We start from the raw sequence: 18,537 nt of genomic DNA on the forward strand, positions 1-18,537 counted from the left end.
AAGTGAGGGTCACGGGTAGCGAGAATGAAGAAATTTCCCCCCTCTCATGCGATTTCTGCCAAGTGGGTTATGGCCCGTTTTATGTCATCCACGAAGTCTTAATATTACTGCTGTATATCGGTTTTTGGCTATCTGGGTTAGGTAGTTAGTTAGTCAGTTTAAGTTGTTCTTTTTCTATTACTTTTTTACAACCCTTATTTGGCTTACTCATAAGACTCTTAGAATGCATTACATTTCAACATTTTACTGCTTTCATGTGCCGTTTCTTGCTGTTCCAATAGTTGGTACACAGCTAAAAAACATGCATTGGAGATTTCCTTCCATGCTTTTCCAAAACATGACCCTTTACGAGACGCATGGGTTCAGTTTTGTAATCGGGAGGAAAATTGGATACCGTCGAAAAAGGACGTGATTTGTTCAACACATTTCCAAGAAAAAGATTTTCAGATGCCCCAGAACACTGTTGGTGAGAAAGCATTGGGAAGAAAACTTTTCCCCAGTGGTAAGTTTCATACGGTTGCTCGGATTGTAAATAAGTATATATTAAATATTGTAAGTGATAATTCTTACAATATGTGCATGGGAAAATGCACATATGTTTCAAAGATTTCCAAAGAAATGGATATGCTACGAGAAGCTAATTACAAGCTTAGAGCTTCGTTAGACGTGTTAGCTTCAGAAAATGTTCAAATTAAAAGTAAAAATGATGACCTTGAAAAGGAAGTAGAGGCACTTAGAAAATCTTCTCTTCAACCCAGTGATCTGATTTTAAGATTAAAGAATATGTTAAAAGACACATTGTCTCCAAATCAACTTGATTTGATAACCAAGGAGAAAAAACGTGTCAAATGGACCAAAGAAGGAGTAGGGAAAGCTCTTACTCTCCGATATGTTGGAAAAAGAGCATACGATTATATGGTAAAAGATATGAACTATCCATTACCGTCTATATCTACCTTACAAACTAGAGATGTGCAAAGTGAGTAAGAGTGAGATAGTGAGTTGAAACGTTGTAGTGAACGAGTTTCGTTCACTCATCACGATGAGTTTTAGCGACTCTTTTTTCACTTACTCACTCATGAGTGTAAACATGTAGCCGTGGTGAGTCGAGTTGCTAAAAGAGTAAATACGTGAGTTGAAACGAAAATGAGTTGAAACAAAAATGAGTTGAAACAAAAATGAGTTGAAACGAAAATGAGTTGAAACAAAAATGAGTTGTAACAAAAATGAGTTGAAACAAAAACGAGTTGAAACGAAACGTTTGATACACATGAGTTGAAACGCATTACATGTGTACAATACCCAAACTAGCCAAATTAATAAACTTCTCGCTCTGCCTAACTATCAAACATGCATAAGCGAACAAGCAGGCTAGACTGATCGGCATTGACATGAAACGGGATACTTATTCGGATATTTATTATCCTACTCACTCATGAGTATATTCATTTGGCTAGTTTGGGTATGGTACACATGTTTTCCGTTTCAACTCATGTATATCAAACGATTGGTTTCAACTCATTTCCGTTTCAACTCATTTTTGTTTCAACTCATTTTTGTTTCAACTCATTTTCGTTTCAACTCATTTTTGTTTCAACTCATTTTCGTTTCAACTCACGTATTTACTCTTTTAGCAAGTCGACTCACCACGGCTACATGCTTACACTCATGAGTGAGTAAAATGACCGAACCGGGTTTTTTATGACTCCGAAATGAGTCGATAAACGAGCTGACTCCTTATACCGACTCATTCACTCTGAGTTGACTCACTGAAAAGAGTCGTTATTCTCATCTCTATTACAAAGATATGCTAGAACTATAAATTTAAAGGTAAGCTGTTAGATTTCATGGATTGGTTTAACGTTTCACGAATTTGGTTTGTTTTTGTTTTGTTTGTTTATATGTACAACACTTGACAATTATAGGACTATACATGCAGGAATGATAATCGGTTTATTATTTTTGCGCTTTTTTATAATGACCGTTTGCTACAAAATTATGGCATACCACCCAACTAACATTATCGTTCGTTCCCACACGGCCTTTCCTGACCTTACAATTCTCCTGAATTGGCCCATGGTTTTAATTGTTCGAAAGCCGTTGTAGTCGTAGTTGGCCCTTCATCTCCATCTGTAGGGATTATAGGATACAGGAAATAAAGACAGAAATAATGAGAAAGAGTAGGAAGGATATAGATGAATTCGGACATGGATATGACGACGGAAAAGTAGAATAAATGGTCAGCTGAGTTAGAACTGTCAGCTGGAAAGCATATACTGTAAATGTGTTGTGTGTTAAAGTAATCCGAAATTGTAATTCCCTCCTCCGGTCACTACAATGGCGCAGTTAGGAGGGATGTTGATGAAATTGTGATATTGTAGATCAATATTATGAGATTTTCAGTATAATAATAAACCGTTTTATGGGTTTTCGATCGATACGGGTGAGTAGCACATTATCGATTTGGATTATCACGCACACGAAGTAGTGTTCTTGTACATCGTGGGGACGGACGCTTCTTCAGAAGGACGTTCACCGGACCACGGTTCAGAGGGCGCACCGCACAGGAGTTCTTCGAGTGGCCAGTGCCTTCCAAACGGTCTCCTACGATGCCGCTTGCGTGGTCGCAAGCACTATCCCGTTAGTCCTTCTCCTAGAGGAGGACATCCGCTGCCACGACGAAAAGGTAGCGAGGGGAAGTCCAGGACCAGACATACGAAAGCGGCAAAGGGAAGAGACCATGGGACGCTGGCAACAACAATGGACAGCCGGAGCGGGGCAGCCGAGATCGCCGGGGATGAGGACGAGGAGAATTATCCCGGACATTATGTCCTGGGTAAATCGCAAGCACGGAGAAATTGATTTTTATCTCTCTCAACTCTTTACAGGGCATGGGTTTCTCCGGAGCTACTTCGTCGACAAAGGCATCCTCGACGGCTCGCCAAACTGCCCGGTGTGTGAACACCAAGTGGAAGATGTCGACCACGTAATGTTCCACTGTCCACGGTTTGCTCGAACCCAACACGAGATGCAGCAGCAGAGCCGCACCCGCTTGACGATAGAAAATCTTGCAGCGGAAATGTGTGCCAACAGCAACACATGGGAAGCAGTCCGGACCGCCGCAAGGACCATCTTCAGAAACCTCCAAGTGAGATGGAATGAGGAAAGTCCACCTACGGCCAGACGGAGACGACAACAACGACGGCGGAACACGGAACAAACGGGACAGCAACAGCTGCCGCCGTGACCGCACCAAAGGATGACGACAACGGAAGCAGCAGCAGCAGCAACGAGTAACCAGAGCAGCAGCAGGAGCTAGATCCCACCGGAAGTAGCGGCTACGGACGGGCGGAATTAAGCAGCAGCAGCGGAAGGAAGGCACGAAGCAGCAGCAGCAGCTGAGACAACTAGGACGAATGACGCAGTAGCAGCATTGGAAAGCAGCAGCGCGTCAACAGGATGGGTGCATCGCACAAACGTTCCTGCATGGAGTACTACGCACATCAAGCGCATCGGCAGGGTTCGGATCAGGTCGAGGAGTGGTTTAGTTAGGGTCCCATCGGCTGCCGGGTCCGCTTCACGGGCCCAGCGTCACGATGAATCCCACATAACCCATCTCGCAGGGATTGGCTTGTAGCCGCAAGCCGCCCTTCGAGGTGGGTACCTTTTGAAGGTTCCCTCCCCGTTAACAAAAAAAAAAAAAAAAAAAAAAAAAAAAAAAAAAAAAAAAAAAGTAGTGTTCTTGTAAGTGTTAGTACTAGTAAGCTCATTCCTACGGGAATCGATGCAACCGAGGACACACTCTCGCACACGAGCTGGATGCGCATGGAAGGTAGATGGATTCACGCACATTCCTTAATGGGATCGATGCCGATGAAAGTAGTTGTAGTGCACATTCCTTGATGGAATCGATGCAACTATTAGTACTTGCAGACACACACACACACATCTACTGCGACCGATTCTACTAGCTGTAGAGTTTATTAGTATCCGTTGTTACACGGTTATTGATCCTCTCGTGGCGACCGTTGTCATTCAACTGCTGCTAATCCTTCATTCCCCCAAGTCCGTCGTTTACAGCCCGCTCCCAAAGAGTCGGTTTAATGTTCCTCGAGTTTACCTTCTATAATCCAATTGTAGTATCGTGCCAGGTCGTTCTGCTCCCGTCGATAGTCGAACATCGAATCCCGTCGCCTTCCCAAAGCGGTGTGCTCCTGTGCCTCTTTCATGTGTGTGTGTGGCAACCCAATTAACAATTACATAAGGTCGATTGCCAAAGGTGTATACATAAAGTCATATGCTACACCAATACTCTACACTAGCGAGCGAAATGGCGCAGGAAATTTGGTTTCTCGTTCTACCCAACACAATCGTATGAGTTAGAGTACTGCATTAAAGAGGGCATTCTTTATGGTGCTGTTAGGTCGCTTTACTCATACTAGTTCTGCCAATTTCGTTAATCTAAGGAAGATTAGTCGTAGTCGGATCGCTTGGTGAACCTAGCAAGCTATAGTTTTGTTGCGGAAAATCTTCACATTAAGCCATAATGAATCGCGGAATTGCTAAAAACACGTATAATAGGAAAAGTTCAGCATGGTTGTTCGAAGATGATACCAACTAGGGTTAGGATCGTCAGATCGTGATTTTGCAAAACTAGTGAAGAGTGTTAAGGAAACTTTGGCGTCCTCTTCCTATTCTTATTTGTCATTCGCTACGCTCCAGATTGGCGAATGTAAGCCTATGGAAGGAGAAGAAGAGATCGACAAAATCACCTTCGATAGATGGCGCGACATTTTGGAATCTGCAATGGCGTTAGCAGGCATCAACGAAGAAGTGGAAAAAGCCAACATTTTTAACATGAAAGCCGGTTTTAAGTTGCGGGATAAGCTTGACGGTACATTCAGCAAGAGTGGACCGGACGCTGTTTCTTACCCATACTCGAATGCCATTCAGCGTCTTGAAGATTATTTTGGCTCGCGAGATTATGTCCTGTTTCAGCGACAAAAGCTTCGGTCCATGCCACAGGGTGCCGATGAAGCGGATCTGAAGTATGTGCGACGTGTAGCAGCAGTGGCCAAACTTTGTGGATACGTTAATGATCAACTCGTGGAAACGGTGGCAGATGTAATCCAACACCATGCCAACAATCGTAAAGTGCGAGATGTCGCTAGAAAGGCTGCTCGGAAAGGAAGCTCCTTACAGGAGTTAGTGGACTGGGTACGCAGCACGGAAATCGAAAAGCATGCTAAGAAGATTTTTAGTAAAAATCATCCCAAAGAAGAAGCGGTGTCTGTAATGGCGGTGTCGTGTACAGACCCTCGTTTAAAGCGCAGATCATCATCGGATTTTCGAGGCCGGGGAAATTTTTCACGGAATCGTGGAGGATTTCATCGTACCAACGGTGCAGGTTTCACAATATGAGGATATGAGGGTGCTAACCTTCCTTGAATGTATTTTTTTCTTCACAATATTGAATGAATTTTGAAATGAGTTCCGCTTCATAATAAAATGGTCTTTAAAAATTCGTATTGTTGAAATATTATTTTTTAGAATAAACCTAATCAACCAGAAGGCAACATCCTTAAAGCAATTGGTGGAAACTAGTACACGGGCTAGTTAGTACTACTGATCACCGATCCTGTAATCTGGAAATTAATGCAGAATTGAAAGACCAAAGTTTCGATATGATTCACCCTGCTGTACCATCTTCTCACGGCACACTAGATCAAGGGACCAAGGAAGAATATGTAATGTGCTCATTAGATCTGCGTGGTATTGAAAGCACTGGTTCAATTATAGGTTATGTGGCTGGAGTTGCAGTTAATCTCTGCTCCAGAATCTATCAAAAAATTAACACCATAGGGGATTGCGTTTTCAATAAGCTAATGAGTGATCCTACATCTCACTCCATTTACGCCATGAAGGAAGGAACAGACAAACCGCTAAAAGCTTACGCAACCACTCGCCCGATACGTGTCGTAGCCTCTTTGTTAGCCGCATTGGTTGTAACGCCAGACCGTCCTCACTTGCTCGAAAAATTTTATGTGGTTCCGGGAGCGAAAGCACTGTTAGAGCGTAACACAGCAACTAGGTATAGCGTGTTACAACTGGGCTTACAAGTTCCAATTTTAGAAGAGATAGGGATAAATACGGAAACGAAAATGAAAGAACTGTGTGCTATAGAATCACAAACCCATTTTCCCATGTTTAACATGCCACCAGTATCACTCCGCTACTGCAAGAGTTTACCACCGTCAAGGATGGTTTTTACTAACATTCCGCCAGCATTCAGAGTAGAGGTTGAGAATCGATAGCAGAGCTTATTAGCATCCGATATAATAGAAAAGGTTACCAGTGATATGGATAGATCATTTTGCTCTTCAATATTGGTAGTGCCGAAAGGTAAACAAGATATAAGCGTAGTTGTTGATTTGAGATGACCAAACAAATGTGTCATTAGAACTCCATTTAGGATGCCTTCTTTGGAAGAGATTCTTGCAAGACTTCGGAGTGCTCTTTGGTTCTGAACCATTGATCATACTAATGCATTTTACCATATCATTTTAGATGAGTCGTGTAGACATCTGACAAATTTCTTTTCGGGAAAAGATACATTCCGATTCAAACTCATACCCTTTGCTCTATGCAACGCTCCGGACATCTTTCAGGAAGCCTTGTAGACGGTTGTTATAGCAAATTGTTCTGGCACGGTGAATTATCTTGATGATACCCTCGTATTCGTAAACACGAAAGAAGAACACGACTTTAATCTCGGTGAAGTATTGTCTCGTTTACGGCAGCATAATGTCCTGTTAAACCCAGCCAAATGTGTTTTTGGTAAAAAGAATAGCTTTACACTCAATTATCAGGTTAGGATACTTTGATCATAAAGATAGGACCGAATTATTCGTGAATGCTTCACCGTTTGGTCTAGGAGCAGTGCTTGTACAGTTCGATGAAATCAAAACGCCTAGAATAATAGCGTGCGTTTCAAAGTCCTTGTCGATGGTGGAAAAGCGTTATCCTCACACCCAGAAGGAGGCGTTAGCCATTGTTTGGGCAGTCGAGAGATTTAGTTATTACTTAACTAACATCAACTTTACTTCTTCTTCTTAGCTTAACGACCTTACAGGTCACGCCGGCCATTTCTGGCTTACTAGACTTATTTTACCACGTAGCCGGATAGTCAGTCCTTGCTACGGGGGGACGGTCCGGATGGGATTTGAACCCGGTCCGGCCGTGTGGACTGGCGCCGTTTATCACATGCACCACCGGGCCGCCCCAATCAACTTTACTATTTGGACTGATTCCGAAGCTAACAAATTCATCTTTGGCAGCCTGTATAGATCTGGAAAGAGATCAATTACTCGTGCGGAAACATGGGCCCTTCGTCTTTTGCCATTTAATTTTCAAATTAAGTGTGTTCCTGGAGATCAGAACATTGCGGATGTATTGTCCCGTCTTATACATGATTCTCAGGTAGATGGGCCGTTTGACGACGACAACGAAAGGCATATGCTATACGCTCTCGACACAACTAATATGAGTATGTCTTTGTCGGATATTCAGCTAGCTTCAGAAGAGGACGAAGAATTAACAGAAGTGCGCTTGTGTATGGAAACTGGCAAATGGCCTCGACATTTGGGCCGTTATGAATGTTTGGTCAAGCAGTTAAGATCCCTCAATGCGCTTGTATTCAAAGATGATCTGGTTGTTTTACCCAAGTCGTTAAGAGAGAGGGCTTTAGCAACAGCACATGAAGGCCACGTTGGCTGCGGGGCTACCAAAAGAATTCTTCGTGATCATTTCTGGTGGCCTAATATGTCCAAAGAGGCCGATAAGTACGTTAGTGGTTGTACGACTTGCCTAGCCATTTCTCAAAGAAATCCACCGGTTCCATTAATCAGCCGATCTCTTCCGGAAGGCCCGTGGGAGATACTTCAAATTGATTTCCTTTCTGTACAAGGGTGCGGTTCAGGACACTTTTAAGTTTGTGTAGACATCTACTCGCGTTTTTTTAACGTTATCGAGATGAAGCAGATTGATGCAAGTTCAACGAATGCAGCTTTGTGTAAGATTTTTAAAACTTGGGGTTTACCACTTGCTGTACAAAGCGATAACGGTCCTCTCTTCAAAAGTAAGGAATTTATACAATTTTGGGAGCAAAAAGGTGTAAAGGTGCGTAAATCGATACCGTTAAGTGCACAGTCGAACGGAGCTGTGGAGCGGCAGAATCAGGGCATCATTAAGGCGATATCAGCAGCTAAAATAGAAAAAAAGAATTGGAGTGAAGCTCTGGAGGAATATGTTCACTTGCATAATACTCGTAAACACCATGCGAGGTTGGGCGTTCCACCTTTTGAACTTTTGGCGGGATGGCGTTACAGAGGTACTTTTCCTAGCTTGTGGGATGCAAAAATAGGTATAGAGCGATCATTTGTGCGAGAAGATGATGCACATGCTAAATTGCTTAGTAAGAATTACGCAGATAAACATCGGGGTGCTAAAGAGAGCAACATTAAAGTAGGCGACAAGGTTGTAGTTTTTATTCCGCAGAAGAAGAAGACTGATCCTTCGTTTTCTAAGGAAATATTCACGATATTAGCTAGAGACGGAGCGAAAGTAGTAATTCGTAGCGAGGATGGAACTCAATTCTCAAGGAATGTGCGAGATGTTAAACTATTACCGTGCCGTGCCGTACCGTACGATCATAGTTTGTCAATAGATGGGAACAGCCAAAACTCCAACACAGTAACGGATCTATCTCCTATGCCGCGTGCAAGTAATAGACTAGGGGAAGAAAGACCTCAACGTCACGCGCGTAAGCCAGCTTGGTTAGAAGATATGGAGCTATATTAATTCTGATAATGGTTTCTTTTGCATTGATTTTCTTTTCTTTTAATTTTAATAAAATTTGGCATCTGATATTGAACTATAGAAATAATTAAGTATTAAAGAGTAGGCGAGAGGTAGATTGTAGACATTATAGGATACAGGAAATAAAGACAGAAATAATGAGAAAGAGTAGGAAGGATATAGATGAATTCGGACATGGATATGACGACGGAAAAGTAGAATAAATGGTCAGTTGAGTTAGAACTGTCAGCTAGAAAGCATATACTGTAAATGTGTTGTGTGTTAAAGTAATCCGAAATTGTAATTCCCTCCTCCGGTCACTACACCATCGTCTAATTTCTTTACTTCGCATCGCTCATTAGGAAAGATCTTCACAATTTCGTATGGTCCATAGTATTTTCTTTTGATTTTTCTACCTGTTCGGAATTGAGTTATCGGTATTGCTACAATGTCTGCTACTTTGAACTGTTTACTCGGTTTCCGACGTAAATTATATGTTTTACGATTCTCGTTTTGCATTCTTGTTATACCATCACATGCTATAACTCTCATCTCTTGTCTTTCATCAGTAAATGCTTTCTGAACTTCTTCTTGTAACACATCGTAGATATGTAAATTATACTTCGTTCTCATCTTAACACCGATCATTAATTCAAATGGGGTCATTCTTATGGATCGCTGCCAACTATTGTTAATCGCTGTTTGTACATTGTTTACAAATTTGAACCAATTTTCCGGATTTTCATGCGACAACTTTGCTAATGTAGGTATTATTATGCGATGAATACGTTCCACTTGGCCATTTCCTCGCGGTACCCCTGTAACAATATGATGTAACATGATATTGGCCTCCTCACAATATTGCTTAAACAATCCAGACGTAAACGCAGATCCTCTATCGCAAATAATCCTACGTGGGTATCCGAATACATCTGATATAACTGTCAACTTCCTTATAACTTCTTCAGCATTAGTAGTTTTAGTCGCAAATAACCAGACGTATTTTGTGAATGCATCTACAACAGTAAAAATATAATTATACGACTTTCGCGTTGACGGCATAGGACCTAGATGATCCACGTGGAAAGTATCTAACGGAACGTCACCTTTCGGTATCGGATGAAGTTCTCCTTCTGTTCTTCCGCGTTTTCTATCATTAACAATACATCGAATACAGTTGTCAACGCATTCCTGAATTTTCTTTTCTACTTCCGATATGAAATAGTTTTCCGATAAACACTCTTTCATCTTTCTCTTACAAAAATGTGCTTTCTCGTGGACTTCTTTTATTATACCCATTTCCATTACTTGTGGTACAACTAGTTTGTTTTGGTTACCTACGTTCTTATAAACCACTCCATTTATCAAACAAAACTTATCATGCTCTTTTCCCTGATCGATCGCATTTTTAATGACTATTATCTTTTGATCACCCAACTGTGCTTGAATTATTTTTTCGCTCACAACCGTTGAAATTTTCAAAACATTTGCTCGTGACAAAGCATCAACGTGTTTCATCTTTTCACCTTTGCGGTGTTCAACTTCAAACTCAAACTCAGACAACACCACTAGCCAACGACTCACTCGTGGATTCGGAATCTTCTTATCCAATGATTGCTTAAAAGCTATGCAGTCTGTCACCACCTTAAACTTTTTACCCAGCAAATAACACCTGAACTTTTTTATGGACTCAACAACAGCAAGTGATTCTAATTCAAACGAGTGATAATTCTTCTCAGCCTTGTTGGTCAATCTACTATAATAATAGCATGGATGCAACATGCCATCCTCTTCAGCGCGTTGCAATAGTATTCCTGCGAGAGCATCTTTGCTCGCGTCTGTATGTAATTCGGTTTCCAACTTCGCATCAAATATGTGTAACACTGGAAATACGACCAATTTTTCTTTGATTAACTCAAATGATACTTTTGCTTCTTCACTGAATTCAAATTTAATATCCTTTTTTAATATCATTGTCAATGGCTTGGCAATATCAGCGAATCCTTGGATGAACTTTCTGAAATAACTAGCCAAACCTATAAAACGTTGCAGCTGTTTTACCGTTTTAGGCTGCGGGTAGAACTTAACCTTTTCTATCTTTTGCGGTGACGGTTCTATTCGTCCTTCGTAAATTGTATAACCCAAATATTCAACACGACGTTTTAGGAAAGCACACTTTTTCCAGTTGAATTGAAGTCCAGCCCGTTGTGACAATTCTAGCACACGCCGTAAAGATGTCAAGCCCTGCTCCTCATCTCGAGACGGAATGATGATGTCATCAACAAACGCCATCATGGTACCATCCAGGATCAGCTCTTGAAGTGCAGAATCGATGAAGCGCCCAAAAGCATTTCCACTAAGGCATAAGCCAAAGAGAGCCCGAAGAAACTCATACTGACCGTCCGTCGTCACAAAGGATGTGTACTGGCGACTTGCCTTTTCCACCTTCACATGAAAATACGAGTTCTTCAGATCCAGCACAGTATACACGCGCGCACCAGCCAACTGGTCGATCTGATCTTCGATGTTAGGCATTGGATAAGAATCTCGAATGATTTTCTTATTCATCTCACGGTAATCAATACATACTCGATGGGAACCATCCTTCTTTGGAACGACTACCACTGCACTGGCGTAGGGACTTCGCGACGGTTGGATTATACCGTCATTTAACCATTCTCGAACTTGATTCCTCACCACTTCTTTCTCCAATGGAGCTAATCTTCTCGGCAACGTGCGTACCACATCTTGATTACTGACACATATTTTCAACTCACTTTCTACGGCAGAGTTTTTGGATGGTTCATATTCTTTCACCATATCACTTACAACGCCACGATAAGATGATGGTACATCTAGCTCCTGCTGATTTTCGCACACTATTTGATACACCCAACGTTCATCCTCAACCGTACATTGTTCTTCCCCCTTTCGTTTCGTTATTTTTACCTCACCATTCGTGATCGAATAGTCGACTTCTTGTAGAACGATAATTCCAATTAGAATTTTGGTGTCGATGGAATCTAATGAAACTACCACGAAACGAATGTCTTACTTCACTTCGTCGATAATCGCTTGGATTGTTATTTCGCCACACACACTATGTGCTTTTCCACCGTACCCTTTTATCACCCGCGCGGATGGTTTCCCTGCGGGCAATTGAGTGAAAATTTGTATGAAACTCATTCGCTTAAACTTCGCTTAATCTTCGCTTAATCGTACGCCCGACACTCAGAGATTAAGCGAAATGTCTGATGACGTCACGCGCGTTTATACTCTTGCGTCAAAGTGTACATTTATTTATTTTTCGGATGCCATATCCATGTCATGCTACTGTCAAAATACAAAAAACAAAATAAATACTGTTTACCGTTTATTCTGGGAAATACATGATATTTCATATCGCACATTGCATTGTTATTTGTCCATGCGGTTTGGTACCTAATTTTGCTCTACCAGTGTTGTCATCGTGTTTTGTGATCCTCGTGGTGTGTCTTGTTTTATGAAAAGGTAAGAAGGATTAAACTAGTATAATTGCGTTAAAACTGGTTTTGTTAACATACCTTAATGCAATTTTAGGCGGTTTGCTGTAATCTTTGGCTTCCAAGGCGTTTTCTAAGAAGAATCTTTAGTGCACCCGTGAAATATCCGAACTGTTGACCATCGACAAGAGCAGTATCGACATAGGAAAGGTGAATCAGATAAAAATAATATATTCAATTTAAAATGACTGAACTTAACGTACTTTTCAATTTTAGACTTACCATGGACAAAGATTACAACGAAGTGGTGTCCTCTGCTGAGTGTGGTGCTGTCGACCGATGCCGATGTGAGAAGGTGGCGCTGCAAAATTCTAAGCAGATAGTCATCCTCTGTAAGTGTATTGCCGATCTACAAAAGAAAGTAGATCGCATCATAGTACAGCAGGCCAATCCACCGCCAACAACATTGGATGTTTCGACCACCGAAACCGCACCGGAAGGGTCAACTGATACTCCGTTCCCGCTCATAACAAAAAAGGCGGAATTAGATAGTCTAGAAGAGATGCTTTCGAGCTCAAATTATTTTGAGCATATAAAAAAAATCTTCCGCGCTAAAATTAACGCAACACAAATTAAGCAAAGGCTGCACGAAGCGTTATATTTGTTTCTAAACCCATTGTTTTTTACGCAGTGTAACTGGAATGGTTATCATTCCAAAGTTGCCTTCAAACATTACCACAAAATATTACAACTTCTGAAAGCAATAGGAGCTCCAAACAACCAAAGCGAAACAAACGACATAGACATAGAAAACTTTTTGAAGCTTAAATTTAAAAATGCAAAAATGTGTGCTCAAAGGAAGGGCACCATTAAAAGTGTATGCCGCAGTGCATTCAAGCGACATTCAAAGCAAATATAAATTAATCTTAGTTATTGTTATTGTGTTTCAGGAAATAAAATGAACTTTAAACCAACCAACCAATGAAATATTATTTTATGAAATCAATGAAATATAAAATTTTACCAACTGTTATTAATCTCTTGCTATTTGAAATGATAATGAAGGCCCACCCCATTCCCACGCATCATATTGAGAAGAATCGGAATAAATCAAAAACAATATCTACGAGTGAGTAATACAATTATTAACTCACTTTTACGCGCGCGTGTCTCAATATATGCGTTACCGTTATGCAATTTTTTTGACTAATTTTAATCATCATTAACATTATCAAAAATTTTAAGTTAACTAACTTCATTATCATTTCTTTTGATTAGGATTACACGTGTTAGTTATGTGTTAGTCTGTGAGTTTGTTATTATAAAATAAATGAAATTAATAATGTACCAAACCAAGAAACCAAATCTATACCAACTCAACCCAACCTATGAACCCTAATCAAACCTATACCAACCCAAGTGATCTTGAGGACGCAGCGGCTCACTAGTCAAAGGCTTGCGGAAATGCGAGCATTTAAAAGCATGGGGTCCCGCATGGCAAACGTAAAGCTTTGTATCAACGGTGGTCATTTTCCCTCCCATTCATAAACACATCATACATCATATGATGTATCATACGACCACTGAACTACCCATGTTATGAATATTCTTAACCTAAATGACCACTGTGAGCTTTACAACGCACAAAGCGGTAAAAACGGTCGTCCTACCATGAATCGGGCAACAAAGATCCAGTAGAGTGATGGAAGTACAGTATATTTCTGGAACATAAAAGTATTAGTGGAAGGTTAGATGAAAAATATTAGTTGGAGCTGAAATCTGTGTCAGTTTGAAAAGTGTGCAGAAGAGGAAACAAAGCGATAGTATCAGAATCTAAAGGAGGATTGGAAGGTCGTAGGGCAAGAGAGGAAGGAGGTAGATAGTACGATACAAGTTTACAAAATATCATATAATGCGGTACTTCCACCTTCCTGCGCGGAGAAGATTCTTTAATTTTATAAATGTTTAAGTCAGTAGACGACAGTTGGATGGCTGGATCGTCTACTGACAAACTAAACAACTCCGTGCAGTACTCGTACTGGATTCCAGTTATAACGTAAAGTAAAGAATCCAATTTCTTTACTTCCAAAAACTTCACAATGCCATGATCTTTGGTTAAGAACCATTGATCTTTGAAATTCGGCAGCAGGATAAAATCAGCGGCTACGAGTAGACCAGCACCATTTTCCTTCAACTGGGGATAAGTAAGAACAGTACGATTGGCAGCCACTTCAATAGATGCAATTTCTTGCATCCGGGCCGCCACCTGTGCTGCTACTCGTGTGCCCGATTTCACATACCGTTTGATTATCTGAAGATAATTTTCAAACGCATATGTGGAAAAATTATCAAGCGGTCCACAATTTGCAACATCTCCTGCCACGTGTATCAAATTGTGGACATTGCTAGTTAGATAGGCTCGACCGTAATACTTGCGAAACTCCTTCACAAAATGTGTAAGGAGTTTTTCAGCAAGAGGCCATAATCGCTGGTGTGCCGAGGACGAAAAAATCGTCACACCGCAGTAGTAGCACAAGAAGTGATTATATTGCTGATATGTAAAAAAATCCCTCCAGACCATAACACTAACATAATGAAGGAAGGACCGGTATTCGGTTGCCTTCCAAAAACGGACGTGTAGGAAAGACCGTACAGGACGGTTCACTTCCGAAGGAAGCCGAATCTGCACCATAAATTTAGATACAGCTTCCTTCTGTTGGGGTGACCATCTACAAAACTTTTTAAATTTCCGTTTTAAAAACCCTTGGACAAATAATTTGGTACACCCCAAATCAATCAGGTGAACGCGGTCGGCAACAACGAAACCGCGTATCATATCAAAATTGTCCACATCTTCGATTGGTGTCCGCCATTCTTTATGATGATCTTTGTCCACTCGTTGTCTGAAGCCGGCGTCCGTACGCAACTCGGCGTTCACGGAATCAAATATAACTTTGCGTTCCGGTTTGATGTATTCCCCAACAATGGAACACTTTAAACACCCATGCTTTGCATTAAAGTTTGCAGTTGCTAAAAAGGAAAAAGGAAAAAAACAACATTAATATACACTTCAAATATGATAAAAATATGTCCTACCTTTAGCAAGCGCTCGCGCTGGAGAATCGGCAACAAATATGCTTAAAGCGAAACGCACTAGCTTGTTGCCGAACTGCAAGCCTCTTTGTTGAAGATCATTGATCTCCAACACTAGTGGCCGAAAATATTCTTCCACCAGCTCCGGTTTTTCCAGTCCACTATAGAAACCGACAAGCATAACCGGAGCCTCTCGCAATTCTTCCACCCTTATCAGTATCGGCCACAGTTGCCGTTTTGAACTTCTGAAGAGTGGAAGCCCGTCGATAGACACTTGAATCGTAAAAAGGTCTTCTTCGGGAATGACATTTCTGTAATAAAAAGCAAAGAGGTACCAGTTAGTTGCAACATATGCAAACAAATTGTACAATTTATGCATAAGTACTTACCGAAAATGTTGTTGCAGGACCGTCTCAATCCCTTGATACCAGAATTGTCCACCCGCGAGCGATTGAATTTCCAAACCAGTCTGGGTGTGGGTTTTGAGGAATGTCCGCGTATCTTTCGGAACATCAATGTTGAAATGATGCCTTAAGATCGCCAGAAGCATATTAAGTAACGATCGTGGCAGGTTTCCCAAAATTGCCCAGTATTTTAGAGCTTCTGTCCCCGTCAATTTCTCTAAGAAACTGTAAGCAGTCCCCCAACCTGCTGTGATATTATCATCACCGTCACAATCGGCATCCTCATGATCACTTTCCACATTGTTTCTAATACTATCTACATCATCTATGTTATTTCCCAAATCAACGTCCATATCCATAAAGTTGTTAGTATCATTACCATCACCATTGTTGTTAGTATCGGCAGTTTGGTCTGAAAATAAAAGAAGAAGCAAGAAATTATTGCAGATAAATTAAGATCATTAAAAATTATGGTAATCTATCTATTGATTATTAAATTATGATGTTATTGCTATGCAAACTCAGCAATTGCTGTACAATTTCTAAACTCAGTCAAAGCCAAAAATGTTATGTATAATGTTCCCTGGCATTTTAGCTCTTCGACACACACTATAATTCAGATCAAAACTATGTGGAAAGTCGATCCTTATCATCATCCTGTTATATTGATATGTACGAACAGTCTCATCTTCAACTGTGTCTTTTTGCATACCGCAAGTTTTATTTCGATACATATCCTTCATAAAACACAAATATAATAATAAGTTGCACAGGATACGCATTTCATCAACACTTTTTTAGGACACTGCGCAACTGGCACAGATGCGATTAGCACTGTTAGCATTTAGAATTGCACATTTTTTATTGGCCAAGTCAACAAGTTAACATTTTTTGGTCCTAAATAAAAAAGACTTCTTTGATTTACGCACAAACAGAACCATCCCGGAAATATATTTCTTTTCATTGCAATGGTCTAACATATGAAAGAATAATAATAGTAGATTCGCCGTACATAAAATTGGCAGCACTTTGCACGATGCGTACTTAGCACATTTTACGCAAAAAGGATAACTTGAAACAAAAAAAAAACAGGAACTTATGCAACAACTTACCATTTATCATATTTGGAAAAGAAATTTCTACTTCTCCGTCCGATCTGGAGCAAATTATCTGGTTCCATTCTGCCTCTGTTTCTCGCTCCAAATCTTCCAAATACCGCTTTCGCTGCCGCCGGAGGTTGGAATCAAAACTCGAAGACATTTTTTCTATTACTGAAAGCTAAAATAATCTAAAAAAGTTTAATAAATGGTTAATTTTACACTAAAATCACTAACACACAACTTTTCACTTTACGCGGCGCTGGTTGTTTACTTTTCGTTTCGTTTGCCACTTGAAATGTCAAATTGGAATTTCAGAACGATAACATATAGCGGGAGAAGAAGTAGTCAATAAGAAAACAAAAAAACCCTTCGTTTAAACGCTAACACCCTGAAGAGGGAGCACGAGCATTTTTTTCCTGTAGGAGTAACAGAGGCGGCATGCTAAAACCGAGCGAAATTGAGTTACCTTGCCCGCAGGGTTTAGCTCATCGTGATCGAGGTTTATTTCTTGGAACAAGTCGAATCGCATGAGCGTCACGTCGCTACACGTATCGACTATTGCCGTACTCGCCTTATTCCCCATCGTCACACATACTTCGGGTGTCATGGAGCGTGACCACATGACGTCATGGGCTTAAACCATAGTTCATGAGTGCCGTGAGTGACACCTAAACTAGAATAAAAAGGCTGCGCGATCAGCGATGGGGACATTAACGTTCCACAGTCGGTAAAACAAGCATTCTCCTTACTTAACATGGCGATCCTGCCAGGAGCCCGATCGTAAGAAAGTGGATATAAGAGTCAAGAAATGTGCAAGTACAAACGCAGTTTTATTACACAGTGAATGGGTGTGAAGTAGGGAAAAAGAAACCTAAATGGAAAGGCAGCTAAATCGCCCTAAACGCTATGCATTATCCCTGCTCCATTAGTATAGTTCACGTCGTGTAACCCAAGTATAGTGCGGAAAACATAAACTGCATGATCATGCTCGAATAAATGCTGATCCGACTAATATAAAAATCTAAAGCAAGCAAACCGACCAATCAGTGCAGTGGAACTAAAATCTTGTTTATGATGATGCATGGAGAAACGCTGAAACGACTAGCATAATAACCTGAACATCACGCTATAAAGTAAACCAATCAAATCAGTGTAGTGCAACTAAAATCTTGCTCGTGATGGTGCGTGGACGAAAGTCATTTTTTGAAATTTTTGCGGACCACGTTAACGGGCGTAGCCCACGGAGTTATTACTCCGGAAAAGACAGTTGAGGAAGCGCTTCAGCTATTGAAGGAAAAATTCGCGATAAAAATGACACCTTTGGCGGTAGAACGCGAAATGGAAACAAAAAGACAAGGGAAGCGTGATATCTCAGAATATGGATCAGAAATAGAAGCTTTGTCAGCCAAATTAGCAGCAGCCCATGTTACTGCTGGGAATTTCACTTCGGAAGGTGCAGCAAAGACAATTGTAGAGACAACAACAATTCGAGCTTTCATTAGGGAGTTGGCCGATCCAACTGCATTTTTTTTCTAAAAGCTCGTAATCTACCCACTTTGAGTAAGGCCATTTCCGATTCTTTGGAGTGTTCCACAGAATTCC

The 18,537-nt window shown here is 40.9% G+C and overlaps 2 protein-coding genes across 4 annotated transcripts; both read right to left on the minus strand.

Moving 5' to 3' along the window:
- Positions 1-1,796: 1,796 nt before the first annotated feature.
- Positions 1,797-15,047, minus strand: LOC125769350 (uncharacterized). Of its 3 annotated transcripts, none has more exons than XM_049438044.1 (3): positions 12,621-15,047; positions 12,420-12,509; positions 1,797-2,130 (listed from the first exon to the last, which is right to left on the minus strand). In XM_049438044.1, exon 1 carries the CDS (start codon positions 15,028-15,030, stop codon positions 14,101-14,103), a length of 930 nt encoding a protein of 309 aa, XP_049294001.1. In that variant the 5' UTR covers positions 15,031-15,047; the 3' UTR covers positions 1,797-2,130; positions 12,420-12,509; positions 12,621-14,100. The 3 variants fall into 3 exon arrangements, with proteins under 3 accessions (XP_049294001.1, XP_049293992.1, XP_049293986.1); XM_049438035.1 differs by lacking the exon at positions 1,797-2,130 and adding an exon at positions 11,516-12,350; XM_049438029.1 differs by lacking the exon at positions 1,797-2,130 and having other exon boundaries at positions 11,516-12,509.
- A 123-nt stretch (positions 15,048-15,170) lies between these two features.
- LOC125768096 (uncharacterized) lies at positions 15,171-17,321 on the minus strand. Its single transcript, XM_049435314.1, has 4 exons — positions 16,948-17,321; positions 15,821-16,247; positions 15,435-15,742; positions 15,171-15,241 (listed from the first exon to the last, which is right to left on the minus strand). The coding sequence occupies exons 1-4, from the start codon at positions 17,093-17,095 to the stop codon at positions 15,171-15,173; spliced, it is 954 nt and encodes a 317-aa protein (XP_049291271.1). The 5' UTR covers positions 17,096-17,321.
- Between the last annotated feature and the right edge of the window lie 1,216 nt (positions 17,322-18,537).

The sequence above is a fragment of the Anopheles funestus genome, chromosome X (assembly GCF_943734845.2).
Source record: "Anopheles funestus chromosome X, idAnoFuneDA-416_04, whole genome shotgun sequence".
Classification (NCBI taxonomy): Eukaryota; Metazoa; Arthropoda; class Insecta; order Diptera; family Culicidae; genus Anopheles; species Anopheles funestus.

Bases quoted from the DNA above. Each gene is read 5' to 3' on its own strand.
- LOC125768096 (XM_049435314.1), bottom strand. From the start codon at position 17,095: ATGTCTTCGAGTTTTGATTCCAACCTCCGGCGGCAGCGAAAGCGGTAT. The intron at 16,248-16,947 runs GTAAGTTGTTGC...TTTTATTTTCAG, and splicing joins TTTTCCAAATATGATAAATG to ACCAAACTGCCGATACTAAC. The intron at 15,743-15,820 runs GTAAGTACTTAT...TTTTTATTACAG, and splicing joins GTCCTGCAACAACATTTTCG to AAATGTCATTCCCGAAGAAG.
- LOC125769350 (XM_049438044.1), bottom strand. From the start codon at position 15,030: ATGGTGCAGATTCGGCTTCCTTCGGAAGTGAACCGTCCTGTACGGTCT.